This window comes from Urocitellus parryii, chromosome 10 (assembly GCF_045843805.1).
Source record: "Urocitellus parryii isolate mUroPar1 chromosome 10, mUroPar1.hap1, whole genome shotgun sequence".
NCBI lineage: Eukaryota > Metazoa > Chordata > Mammalia > Rodentia > Sciuridae > Urocitellus > Urocitellus parryii.
The window spans coordinates 134,748,997-134,763,015 of record NC_135540.1 but is presented as its reverse complement, the minus strand read 5'-3'; the positions used below and the strand labels follow the sequence as shown (position 1 = coordinate 134,763,015).

At 40.8% G+C, this 14,019-nt stretch overlaps 1 protein-coding gene across 3 annotated transcripts in view; it reads left to right on the top strand.

The window, feature by feature from the left end:
- The window catches only part of C1qtnf7 (C1q and TNF related 7), a 98,591-nt gene that overhangs the window by 82,831 nt on the left and 1,741 nt on the right, over positions 1-14,019 (top strand). For 2 of the 3 annotated variants that reach the window (XM_026403616.2, XM_077803454.1), the window contains exon 2: positions 8,616-8,861. In XM_026403616.2, the coding sequence (XP_026259401.1) occupies positions 8,616-8,861 (246 nt within the window). Of the gene's footprint in view, positions 1-1,042; positions 1,130-8,615; positions 8,862-14,019 lie in introns of those variants that run through there. The other variant, XM_026403624.2, reaches the window with a different exon arrangement.

Sequence of the window (14,019 nt, the reverse complement as noted above, 5' to 3'; positions counted from 1 at the left end):
CTATATGACTGGCTCTTATGCTCAAGATACTGTTTTACATGCCATGATGGCATTCAGATTCTGAGAGCCAATAAATTCAAAAAGACCATTTCCTCTAGATTGAAGGGTGAATACCTAGGGCAGGAATAAAGCTGATCGGAACAGAGAGCCCATTAAAATTCTTGTTCAAATTTGTGATCAGTGTTCACTTCCCTTACTCTGAACATTTCTTTCCTTTGGAGATCTCACTGCTGGAGAAGAATGAGTGAGAAAGCAAGATAGAAATGAGGCTTTTTTCAGTCACTTAATTTCCTTAAATGACATCATGAATTATAAATTGCCGTTGCCAAGGCAATATAAGAAATACATATCAGAAGGAAACAAAGAAATTGATTGCACCAAAGATGACTAGTCTTAGGCTTTGGAGAATCATTGTGCCTTTTGAGTTGTTATGATCAATTCTCGGTAGGAACAAAGACATATTAGTCATCTAAAAATACTCAATCATTGTCTCCATTCAGCAAAGAACAAAGAAAACATCATGCAGCGCTCAACCCTCTTTCTTTCTGCAGCACATAGAATTGAAGGGCCATTTTCCTGCCACATTTATCAAGATTAGGGACAATGCTCCCTGTTCTTCCATGAAACCCCATCCTAGGTCCAGAATCTAAAGATTCCCCCTCAAACACTCTCGAATAGGAAATGACTTTTTTTTTTCTCTTAAGTTAAAAAAATAATTTCCAGGCAGTGAGTAATTTTTTTCCTGAACCATCCACTCAACGGAAAACAAATGAAAAGGGAAAAATGAAGTAAACAGATCTGAAAAAGAGGCCACTACACCCAGAGATGGAGAGGGAAGCCTGCAAACTTACCAGTCATGGGGAGCGGGAACTCAGGGTTTGTCCCAAACAAAACCATAATTTTAACTGGTCCTTCAGTTGAGCCTCTCTGGATGAATGACTTCCAGGGCCTTTGGCTCTTTGGGACTAAGCGGGAAGATTATTTTTAGCACAACTATTTGGAAATCTTTGAGAACTTGGACCTGTTATTCTGTCTGGTACCAAAGCAAAGCTTTTCACCGAGCTCTCATGAAAAATCCTCGGTCTCAGTGTTCTGAGCACCCTGCAGCCGCTCACCAGCCAAGAGCACGGTATGGTGTCTATTCTTTTATAGGATTTTGGTGAATGTGGGTACAATGGCCTTTTTCATAGTGGTAGCTTTTTAGCTACAGGTGGTTTTGTAAGGAGAATCCAGGAAGCTGAAGTTCTGGGTCCAAATCTCTGGTCAGTGGCTCGCTTCATGACCATAGTCGGTGGTCTCTGGATCTTGTTTCCCGGTCCAACCTGCCCCCGAATATCTCAGGAGGATGGGATGATCTTAGCCTTGCTATGTAGACCATCCACTGTTTGCAGGTGTCAGAGTGTTTTACTGCTGTGCCATCAGAGCACTTATCAGGAGATAGCCAAAACTTTATAAATCATGAACTGTTGATAAGAAAGGCTGATGGATGTGTATGTTCTCCATCCAGCCCTGTGGAGCCTCTCCTGTGGGCCGTGCTCAGTCTTATCTGTCAATGATATGGAGCTTACATTTTGCTGGGAAAATGAGCAGGAAATGGTCATAACGCAAAGGCAATCGTGTGGCCCTGGGGGAGCCGAGTAGTGCCAGGAGGAGGAGGGAGCTCATTCAAACGGGAAAGGCAGTTCTGCGAGGAAACTTGCAGCCCCAAAGAAGCTGAGGGGTCGCAATACAGAGGGAAAGGAGGCATAAACAGCCGAGGTTCTCAGCATTGTCCCCAGCTCAGTGCTCCTGTCAGGCAGGCAGAGAAGGCCAGGCCTGATCTCGTGAAATCTCTGGGTCAGAGGCTAAGGAGACATCCTGTTTCGGCCCTCCTCAGTGGCCTACCTCTTCCTCTGACTTCCACGCAAAGCACATTTCAGCTTGAATTCATAATCAAGTCCGGACCTTTGTCTTGCAGTAATCTGTTATAGTCTCCTTCACATGATGTAGAAGAAAGTTCATGTTTGGAGACAAAAGAACTGAGTTCAAATCCTGGCTGTGCCATTTTATGACCTTAGATAGGACCACAGAGCATTGTAAATGTTTGTCTCTGCGAATGTGGCTGGCCTGGGATCCTCATGTAAGAAGAATCATGTGGTGTTGGTCATTTCGCATAGCTTATTTCAAATAGCGAGATGTCTCCAGGTCCATCCATGTTGTTGCATGTATTGAAATTCCCTTCCTTTGTAAGTCTGAATAATGTTTCATTCTGTGAATACATCATGCTGTGTCAATCAGTGGACACTGGGTTGCTCCTACCTTTGGGCTGTTGTGAAGAGTGCTGTCGTGGATGTGGATGTGCAAAAATCTGTTTGAGTCTTTGCTTTTACTTCTTTTGGATATATGTACTCATACATATCCAGAAGAGAAATTCTGGACATTTGGTAATCCTATACTTAATTTTGTTGGGGATTCACTGCACTGTTTTTCACCAAAGTAGCACCATTTTACAGTCCCATAAACGGCATCTTTAATTTTAGAAGAAAAAAGTCATGGGCTATTTATAAAGGGATTCCAATCTCTGAACACACTTTCTGGGAGTTCAATTTTTGCATTGATTTAATCAGTATTTTTTTCTTCAAGAGTTTTTCATGGCTAGTTTAGCAAGAACAAAAGATTCTATTATTTACAAAAGTTTACAAAACACGATATGCTATATCCGTGTCTTAAAGATTCAGAACACCCATTAATATGAAAGCTCTGGTATGTATACATGTATGTGTGTTTCAAATATGTGTTTAACATTTTAAAAACTTGTTACTTTATTATCCCTACAGAAAAATCAGACAGAGAGTCATTTACAATTAGCTTCCAGGACAGATCTGTTCTAGATTAGCATTATTTCCAGAACTTCGATTTTCTAACTCCAAAGGAGCATGAAAGTGGAAATATTGTACTTTAACTATGTAGCACATAGTCTGCATGAATTTGCATAATTCAATTGAACGCTTTAAAGCTTACTGTATGAGAAGTGATTGCTCATGGGTATAGCTTTCTTCTGCAGATTTTGAAAATATTCTAAAGTTGGATTATGGTGTGCATTGATCGTATACGTCAGTTAATTTTTCGTTGTGCAAATTATCTCTCTGTAAAGCTGTTAAAGTTATTATAATGCTTATAAAGCTGTGACACACATGGTTCCTGTCCAGCCAAAATAATCAAGTTGACGGCAGAGCAGTGGACGTTCCATGAAGGATGGATTGTTCCAGACAAGGTGTTGGAAACATAAACCTGGATCCCTACCTCTGAGTTTTTAATCAAAAAATTCTAACAAATAAAATTTTTTGAAGGTGACAAAATGAAACAAGAAGGCTGGGGTTGTAGCTCAGTGAAAGAGTGCTCACCTAGCACGTGTGAGGCACTGGGTTTAATTCTCAGCACCACAGACAAATAAATAGAATAAAGGTCCACAAACAACTAAAAAAAATGTTAAAATGAGACGAGCATTGAAAGAAAAGCATATTTTGCTTGTTTTCTGCAGTACTGGGATTCTGAACCCGGGGCTTCATACATGCTAGGCAAGTGCTCTACAATAGAGTTATACCCCCAGCCCTAGAGAAAGAGAAAGACTCTTTCAGTACCTTAGAGTGGGGGAAGCTTTCTAAACACAATAAATTCGACTTCAAAAATGTTTTTACAATAAAAATGGGTTTTTTTAATTACATGAAAAAAGTGAAAAGACAAACTGGGAAAAATTTTTTGCTGTGTGTCACGAACCATGTACAGATAGATAAATATAAATATTCAGTGCACTGTTGTTTAGAATAACAGAAGAATGCAAATATTCTACCTGTCCATCAACTACTTAAATATAACATATTTTGGATAGTCTATGGACACCAAAATAACAGGGTCTAAGGTAGCTCTGTCTACCCCAGTACAGAGACACGCAGTCAGCCTTGCACATCCACAATCTCCACATCTATGGTTCCAATTAATCACAGATCAGAAATATTTTAGACAACCGTGTACTGAACCTGTACAGACTTTTTTCTTATTATTCTCTAGGCAATACAGTAACAACTACTTACATAACATTTACATTGTGTTAAGTATTATAGGTAATTCAGAGACCACTTACGTACACAGGAGGATGTGCATAGGTCATAGGTAAATATGCCAACATTTTATATCAGAGACTTGAACATCTTGTACTGTGGTATACATGGGGGCTGGACAGTATGGACTCAATCCCCCATGGACACCAAGGGATGATTCTGCATTCCTATAAAGAAGCTCAGAAAAAAGGCCAAGTGCAGACCATGGTACAGAGGATGCCAACACGGGGAAGGAGAAGACACAAGAAACTGACAATAGTCACCACCTTCAGGGAGGAAACTGTTGAGAAGACAGAAAAATAAGAAGAGATTTACTTGTCATTTCATACCCTTTTTCTTTTGAATTTTAGTGTGCCTATATTACAAATGCAAAAAAAGAGCTTTTTGTATATTTTTAAGCAACATAGACTTAAAGGCAAAACAACTCAAGTCCTTTATTCCCCAAATCTATGAAAGGGACACATAGACCCCAGAAAGCTTTCTTGAAATCTTCTTTTCTCTCTTTCTCTTATAATATTTCATACTCCGTAATTCCTCACTACTTTTTATTCAACAAAACTCACACCATCCCCACAAAAAGTCTCCACTTCCTCCGGCTGGGGTTTATTGTACTACGCACTGTTCTAGGCGGGTAGACATATTAATGACTAAGACAGAGAGCTCTGCCCTCGGGGAGCTTCCATTCCCTCCAGACAGAATGTGCAGTGTAAAATAAAGACAGGAGTCCGCGATGGTGAGCACAATGGAGACAGAAAAATAAAGCAGAAAGAGGGAGGCTGGGGTGGGGGGCAGATTGTATCGTGAATAAGGTGCAAACCGTTGGGCTCCATGAAAAGGTGGCATTTGAGCAAGACTTGCAGAAGGAGAGGAGGGAGGGAGCCATGTATGGACATCTTGGTGAAGAGGGGTTTAGACAGAGGGAAGAAACATGTGAAGGCCTGAGGCAGAGGCACCGGTGTCCTTGGGAACCCCAGGTTATCCACTGTGACTGGAACTGGAGAGTAAGCAGAGTAGAAACAGGGGCGTTAGGGGGCCTCACCCACCACGCTACCAGGGACACGAAGCAGTTGGCTCCTAAGTGAAGTGGACAGCCATCGCGGGAGAGGCCACTGAGGCTTTCATCATGACCCGCACCCCTTTTCCTTCTGCGTGAACTGAGTCCCAAGAATGGACTGACACTCGTCATCAGGCCATCGTTGCCCTTCAGGCCCCACGACACATTGTGCCTCTGCGACAGATAAGGATTGTTAGTGGATAATCATCTGGAGAGCCTTTCAGAAAGTCCTAATGGGGACGTGCTTTTAGACTGGTGCCGGCAGTTTACCAGGGCATTTCTCAAAGAAAAGCAACCCATTGGTCCAAGGTTCATTTCAATTGCTCTTATTTATCCCTCTTTGAGCACCTGTTGCCTGGCTCTTGGTGATGTTCAATATTCTTTCCTGTAAGCATATCTTTTAGGTTTCTGCTTCCTCTGTCCATCATCAACTAGATGTTACTGAGATTTTCTTCCAGACACCCACCCCCACAACTGTTGCCCTTGTTATATTCTCTATCACTGCCCAGGGCACCTTCCTCCAGATCATTCCCAGTCTTTCTTCAAACCACTTTCTGGCCTATAGCCTATACCTTCTGTTCCATGAGGCCTCAGAAGTTCTCCACCTTCACATTCCTTCTCAGAGCCTCCCCATTATCAGTTGTTTACAAGAGAGAGGAACAGGCCACATAATCGATGTGTCTAGTTTTGACTGTAGCAAGGATTGTGCCTAGAATGTTCTCACAATTTTCCTTCATCTGCAGCTTGCTTGGAAGTGCTGGTGTCTTTATCAGAACCCTGGGGCTGTCAGAAACAACCTTAAAACCTTTTGAGCCATAGGATAGATCATTTGGGTTTGCGCTTGCCGTGATGTGGATATGGTTTAGGTGTGTGCCTCCAGGGTTCATGTGTTGGAAGCTATGTCCTGAATGGTGGTGGGACTTTTAAGGGGAGGGGCTCAGTGCACAGTCACAAGGCAGGCCACTCCCTGTTACTCTGGCTTCCTGTCTTGCCAACTGATCTTTCACTTGCACTCCCACCACGATACCATCTTTTCTTGAAGTGATGCAGCTGAGAGGGTCCTCGCCAGAACCGGCACTATGCAATTTGGACATCCAGCCTCCATAACTATGGTTAAATAAACCTCTTTTCTTTGTAAGTACCCAATCTTGGGTATTTCATTATAGTAGCAAAAAATCAGATTAAGACAGTGTGGTATGTCAAGCCTAGCAGACAGAACATGGCAAAGACATTCTCTCTAATTTGGGAGGGAAGAAAGAAGGCTGATAACACTGAGATTTGTTCAAGAATATGGAGTCGCTATTTGGATAAGTGACTTTGGCTTTTCAGTATTAAGATTTCTAGGAATCAGTCTTATTTCAAAATCTCAGGAGCATACTATGTTTTCCTCAGTTTGTCATTCCTATGCTCTGGCAAATTTCTGAGTCTAGCCTTTGGATGTTGCAATTACCCCCAAGTACCAAAAAAGTGGTATGGTGTATATGGTTAAATTCTCTGAGGTGGCTGTCTAAAAATAACAAGCTGGGCATGGTGGCACACACCTGTAATTCCAGCAGCTTGGGAGGCTGAGGCAGGAGGATCACAAATTCAAAGCCAGCCTCAGCAACTTTGCAAGGCCCTAAGCAACTTAGGGAGACCCTGTCTTAAAAAATAAAAAGGGCTAAGGATATGGCTCAGTGGTTAAGCATCCCTGGGTTCAACATCTGGTACAAAAAAAGAAAAAAGAAACTATGTAATTGCTTATTCCAGGTTTCATGATTATTTCCTTTGGGAGAATATAGTCCAGGTCAAGCACTATACAGATTTCCTGCTAAAACCCAAATCCGGAGAGACCATCAGAGAACAGGAAGGGGATCAGGAGGAGGGTGAAGGGAAAATAGAAAAACCCCCATCAGTGTGGGGATGGATAGGATCATAGTACATGTTATCTGCCTGTACAAGTATGCCACTAGGAAACCCATTCTTTTGTATAATCAGAAGTACAAAAAAAATCATGTTCAACCATCCACATACTCCCCATTTACACAAAACCAGAACCACCTCTCAAGAAACTGCTTATCCTGAGGATCATTTGGCCTAAAACTTCAGGTCTCCATAGCCTGCACCACCCCTCCCCAACCCTCAGCCTGTGTGCCAGAGTCCATACTAATAAGTGCTCCATTCTCAGGCCTTGTAGAGGGAAACCCATGTCCTATCAGACTAGAGCTGAAGAGACCTGCACCCACTTCACTCAGAGCATGTGGCGCATGCGTGGTCAAATTTCACATAGCTCTTTAATTGACCTGCAGTGCTAACGGCTTAATAGGACACCAAGACATTATATCCTGCAGATTCTAAATTAAAGTTTGAGACTCCCCTCAGGACATGCACAGTACTCCAATTAACACTAATTGGCATTAGGCATGATTATCAAGTGAAAAACATGGTTTTCCTGCAAATGCCTCTTCCTTGCTCCTGCTTTAACTTTTACAAAAAAAAAATTATCATGGATATATGCAAAGATTAGTTAGAACATGTCTGATGTGCTGTTTATATTAGCAGAACCCTGGAAACAAATGTCTATAATGGGGAATTGCATACATGTGTGTGTGTGTGTGTGTGTGTGTGTGTGTGTGTGTGTGTGTATACATGTATACATGCCTATGTGTATATATGTGGGGGTATATATGTACATCTGTACATATATATAAAATAGTAGAGACAAAAGCAATATTTTTTAATGTTGTGAGTAACTTTTTATGGGGGGCTGGGGAAGTACCAAGAATTGAACTCAGGGCACTTGACCACTGAGCCATATCCCAGACCTATTCTGTATTGTATTTAGAGACAGGGTCTCACTGGGTTGCTTAGTACCTCACTTTTGCTGAGGCTGGCTTTAACCTTGTGATCCACCTGCCTCTGCCTCCTAAGCCTTGGGATTGCAGGCATGTGCCACTGCACCTGGCTAATGCTGTGAATAACTTTTGACATAAGAAGAAGTTCATATGTAAAGTAAAGAAGGTTGAAGAATTATAGGAATGATACCCTATTGCTTTTCTCCATGGCACAGACAAAAAATACTGGAAGCATGTGTATATTGGAGAGTAAAGGGTAATTATCTCTGAGTGATGAGAATAGTGCCAATATTTATCTTATTCATTTGCATCTCTAATTTTCCATTTTTTAAAAATGCTTTTCTTTTGCAAAATGAAAGCATCATTTTTCAAAGTCTATCACTGACTCTGTAGAATAAATGCAATGCAGTGATGTCTTTTGGGAAAACCTTTTAACCCAGCCTTTCTCTACACCATCCCTGTGTGGGACACTGAGACTCCACATCAATAATGTCATTTTCAATGGAATTATGAGGGAACACACGTGTGAAAAGGGGAGAGCTGTCAGTGCCAGTTCCCCTGCTCCAGCACGGTCAGCCACACCAAACCCCCTCCTGGAAGGGGACACTGATGTGTGTGTTTCTCTTCCAGAGCCAAAGATGTTTGTCTTGCTCTATGTCACAAGTTTTGCCATCTGTGCAAGTGGACAACCTCGGGGCAATCAGGTCAAAGGAGACAGCTACTCCCCAAGATACATCTGCAGCATCCCTGGCTTACCTGGGCCACCAGGTCCCCCTGGAGCCAACGGATCCCCGGGGCCCCACGGTCGCATCGGCCTTCCAGGAAGAGATGGTAGAGACGGCCGGAAAGGAGAGAAAGGTGAAAAGGGCACCGCAGGTAACAACCGTGAAGCTACGTCACACACTCCACTCCCCTCACCCACTTTACCCCCCCACACACCTTGTCTGTTGCTTCGTCTCAGGGGAATTGCCCCTAAAGTCCCCCTCTCTACTTCAACTTCATTAGTCCTAACAATGCACTGAGCTCTTATCATGCTTCAGGTGCTGCCCTCAACTCTTCACCTGCATCCTTGCTTTGTGGTAATGACGACTGTTTCAGGTAGACGTTATCACATCATGCATGTGAGGAAACTGAGCCACACCATGGCTGAGTGGAACAGTGGAGATGGACAGGCACTGCTCGTGGGATGGACTCAGACATCTGATACCTGGAACCACCTGGCTGTTCCAGCTCCAGATGATGTCTGGATGCACAGGTCATGGATGGATAGACAGACAGATGGACAGGAGGGGAGATGCACAAACTAAGCAGAGGCAGAAATCAGAGCCAGACACAAAGGTGCCATCTTGCTGAGCACTGATGGAGATACCAAAAGGGCAGTAGCCTTTCCTAGCTCATCGCTTTCCCACCTGTCCTGTAGCCGTTAAAGCATAGATTTCTTGTAGCACTTTGCAGCAACACAATTGTTCCATAGTCCTTCGGTAATTTTCACTTTTTTCCCCCCATCATATAAGTTGGTCCGGGAAACTTGCCAGACTCTTCAGTCCTTCCAAGTCAACCAAATTGAAATTCTAGAGAGACTCTGTTAACTCCAAAGGATTCAGAATCAATCTTTGAAAACAAGTTTCTGAGTGTAGAAGTCAGGACCAAAAAGAGGAAGGAAAAAGTCAATGGATTTAAGATATATGCCTCTATCTAATCATTGCATCTGATTTACTGGAGTTCTATGAAATAGATCCATAATGTATATTCCAGTTATTGGCTAATAATTCATTTCTGAATTTCCCATGCAAAAAAATACTTGGCAAATCAATATTGTCAAACCTATGAGAGTGGTTCAGTATTAGACAAAAAACTTTAGTAAAGGTTCAACATCAAATAAAGAACTTTGAATGTCAAGCTCAAGTAGAATTTTTCAAAGGCTGCCATAGGAAACGCATGAATCTAAGTTATCACTGAGCCGAGATTATGAGTGTCCTTGAAATCCTGCAGTAACAACAGGATTGCAGTTTCGTGTTAGTGACCCTTTTGGTATACTCTGTCTCCGACTAACCATGTAGCGGCTAAACCATCAAGCACTGGAGCCAGAAGGACTTAGTCTCAAATCTTGGCTCCTTCAATGACCTAATACCCTTAGGCAAATAAACTCTTGGAGACTCAGTTTCCTCATTTGTGAACTGGTAATAGTAACTGTGAAGTTTAGGACAATGAAGCATGCAAAACACTACACAGGATAACTTCCATGTGGGTCAAACAGAGTAAATGTTAACTGTTATCATTTATTACATTTCAATCTGCAAATATGAGACCAGAGAAATTGTGACTATCCAAAGCCACATAATAAGCTAGAAATGCTTAATCTCTTTCATGAGGTAGTTCTAATGTTATTTCAAATTAAATTAAATGTTCATAATTGCTACAAGTTCAACCTTCTGTGAGGCTAGCTGTCTACCCAATGCATCAATCCATCTATTCATCCATGTCCCCATGAGTAATTCACTCAGAAATTTTTTATGCACCTGTTAGTATACAATATTTTTCCAGACAGTGTTTCTCAGCCTCTGCATTAATAACATTTAGGGATCAGTGTTTATTTGTGTGGGTGGCTCTCCTGTGCACTGTAGGCCTTTGGGCAGTGTCACCTGAATGCCCCTCAATTGCAACAACCAGAATATCTGCAGACACCACCAACTGTCCCCTTGGGTAGGAGGTGGACAGTGCAAAATTGCACCTGTTTGAGGACCCTGGGAACAAAATCATGAATAATACATTGTCCATGTCCTGAGAAGCAGACGTGTGTAGGGAGGCCAATATGTGAACACATAATTACACTGTGTCTAAATAATGACCTTTCATTAAGAACTTACTACTCATCTAGAATTATAACTTTAATATTTGATGTCCACCATTATAATTTTCAATGATGAAAATGAGCAATAAAAAGAATGCTATAAATTAAAAAATTAATAGTAAAAAATAAAGTGACTCTCCCAGCCTGGGATTATTTAAACCCAATATTTACATAAGGCTATATAACACTTCCAAAAGAAAAGGCAAGAGAGAGAAGCATTCCCCATAGAAACTATGGGAGCACAGCCTTGGGCTTTGAGGATTAATGTAGCTGAAACTGGCGTAGGGGGTTTCTGCTCCCTGGTTCTCCTTTAATGACACCACAAGTCTCTTCTCATTGGTCACTCTTAGTGAACACCCACCACATCCACCCCAACCAAGTCCAGGTGGAACCAAGGGTATGTTGTTATTGTTGTTGTCCAACTTCTCTACCCTAAATTAGAAACACAGAGCTGATTATACTAAATCATTAATTATCTGTAAAAAAAAATAGCTGTCTCTCTCTCTGGTCTATAGCAATAATTACTGTAACATATTCACATTTCATTTAATTTGAATGCAAATGCATAAAAAATATTTTCAAATAGCCCTGAACTAACTCATGAAACAGATTCCTCATTGCAGTTTACTGTATGGGTTTAAGATATCATTTAGTTTATCTATGACCTGTATATAAAGATAATAACAGCTAACTTGAGAATGGGGCAGGTGATTTTTGTGCCAATATTACACCCAACCCCTGTCACAGTGACTGGCAGATAGTGGATGGTCAACCAATATTGAATGTTTTAGATGGATGTGTGCATACATGCATAAATCCATGGATGATGGATGGATGGATGGATAAAATGGCCCTGAAGAGGAAATCAAGGTAAGTACATTTTATGAAGAAATAAGAAGAAAATGCTTCTGTCCAAGCTTCAGTACCTAAGCAGAGACTAACCCTTACTCCATAATTCTCTTTATCTGAGCATATATCTGATTAAATAGGAAGAGGGAGAATGATTCAGCCCTTCTTTCTGCTCTTAGTGTGTAGACCTCCAGCACATGAACAAATTCTTCATGCACAAAAAAATAATTACTATAAATTATTATAATTAGTCCATGAAGGTCATCACCCCAAGAGCTTAGCACGTTAACTCAATATTATTATAAGACATCCGGGCATGGAGGTGGTGAAGATCTTTTCATGTGCAGCATTGTGAAAAGACATCCCAGTCTTTATGATTTGGCCTCATTGAATTTTCAAGAGGATGAGACTTAAGCAATCCAGTCCAAACCTCCACTTCAATTACTAGGAAAATGGAGCCAGAGAGCAAATGCACCTAACTGATCCATGGCTAAAGTGGGTTTTATCCCAGGTCTGTTGAGTCGCTATTGACTCCTTTGCTCACTAAGTTTGAAGTAGATTTAGGTCTGCTTTTTTTTTTTTTTTAACAAATGCAGCATTTGAAATCGAGAGTGATGTACCCAAAATCATAGAAGCAGGGGGGATTTGAGTTCATAATGAAATCTTATGGTTAAAATTGTTATTGGGACCAAAATAATTTTTACTAATACATTAAAAAATTGATGATGAAGACAGAAAAAAAGTTAAGCTCCTGTTGAAGATAAAATAGCAATTTAGAAGTTATTTGAGTCTAAAGTAAATTTAACAATAAAATCATGTTCATGTTCCATCTCTACCAAAAAAAAAAAATCAAACATAGAAAGATCAGACTATTCTGACCTTGTTCAAAGAAATAAATATCAGAGTGCTCTGGCTGGGACTAGAGTTTCAACTTAACAAGAAAAACCATCTTCAACTGGAGGCAGAACTGGATCAGGAATAATGCTGGTCCTACCCACCAAGTAAAGATCATGTTCACTGTTGGCATCCTGTGCAGCATAAATTGCCAATAGCCACTTTTCAAAATTATTAAATCACAATAGTTGATATATTAAAGGCAAAGCTTTAATTCTTCTCCAATTTGCATTACCCTGAATGCTTCATTGTTAACTTTGCCTTAATTTGTTTGAAAAACAAATCAAAACTCACACAATGATGTACGTACAATATCCAAATAAATGATGTGAAAGCACTACCAAGATAAAAAAAAAAAAGGTTGGGGCTGCAGTTCAGGAGTAGAACACTGCCTAGCATGTGTGGGGTACTGGGTTCAATCCTTAGCACCACATAAAAATAAAACAAACAAACAAATAAATAAAATTTTAAAAAGATAAAAAGATTTACATTCATAAAAGTTCTTGAGAACAGAATCACAGTTAAAAGTAAAACTCTATGTCAGCAATATATTTTCTCTGACTACAAAAGTACATTGCAGATATCTGATAATTTGGATATTTGGGGGGGGGAATATCATGATATGAGAACTATTTATAAAATGGATTTGGCCATACAATTATGTTTTAGTCTGCTTTTGCAGTGCACTGACCAAAAGACCTAACAAGAACAATGTAGAAGAGAAAAAGTTTATTTTGGCTCATGGTTTGAGGGGTTCAGTTCATAGATAGCCAACTTCATAGCTCTGGGCTTCAAGGTGAATCAGAACTTCATGGTGGACAGGTGTGGTGGGGGAAAGCAGCTCAGAACATGACAGGCAGAAAGCAGAGAGAGATCTGCTGACCAGGGACCAAACATGAACCCCAAAGGCATGGCCTCAGTGGCCTGTTAATCCAGTCACACCCAGTAACTGTACTTGCCTAGAGTTACCGCTGATTAGTTTAAGCTTTCATACTCTGATCATTTCACCTCTGAGCCTTCTTGAATTATCTCACATGTGAGCTTTTTGAGGACACTTCATATCTAAACCATAACAAATTGAATAACATCTTTTTATAATATTAAGTCTTCACAGCTTTAAAATTAAGTGTATTTTGCTTATTTAAGCCATGATCACCATGTCTCTGCACTTAACCTGTAGCTGATCTGTAGATACAGCAATTTGGACATAGAGAAAATAATTTTGTACGGTAACTTCAAATTTGTTGAAAACATTTTCCACAGTTATTATGTCCTTCCCAGTTAAATTAATGGGCCTCCGTAATAAAAAATAGCCATATAGGAGCAGAGCCAAACAGAATTAGGATTCTTGAGTACAACCCTAAAGGGAAGAAGCATTCTGAGGACCGGGCAACATCATCAGGCTATTAAGGCTTGGACTTTAGCCCTGGCCTTGCTACA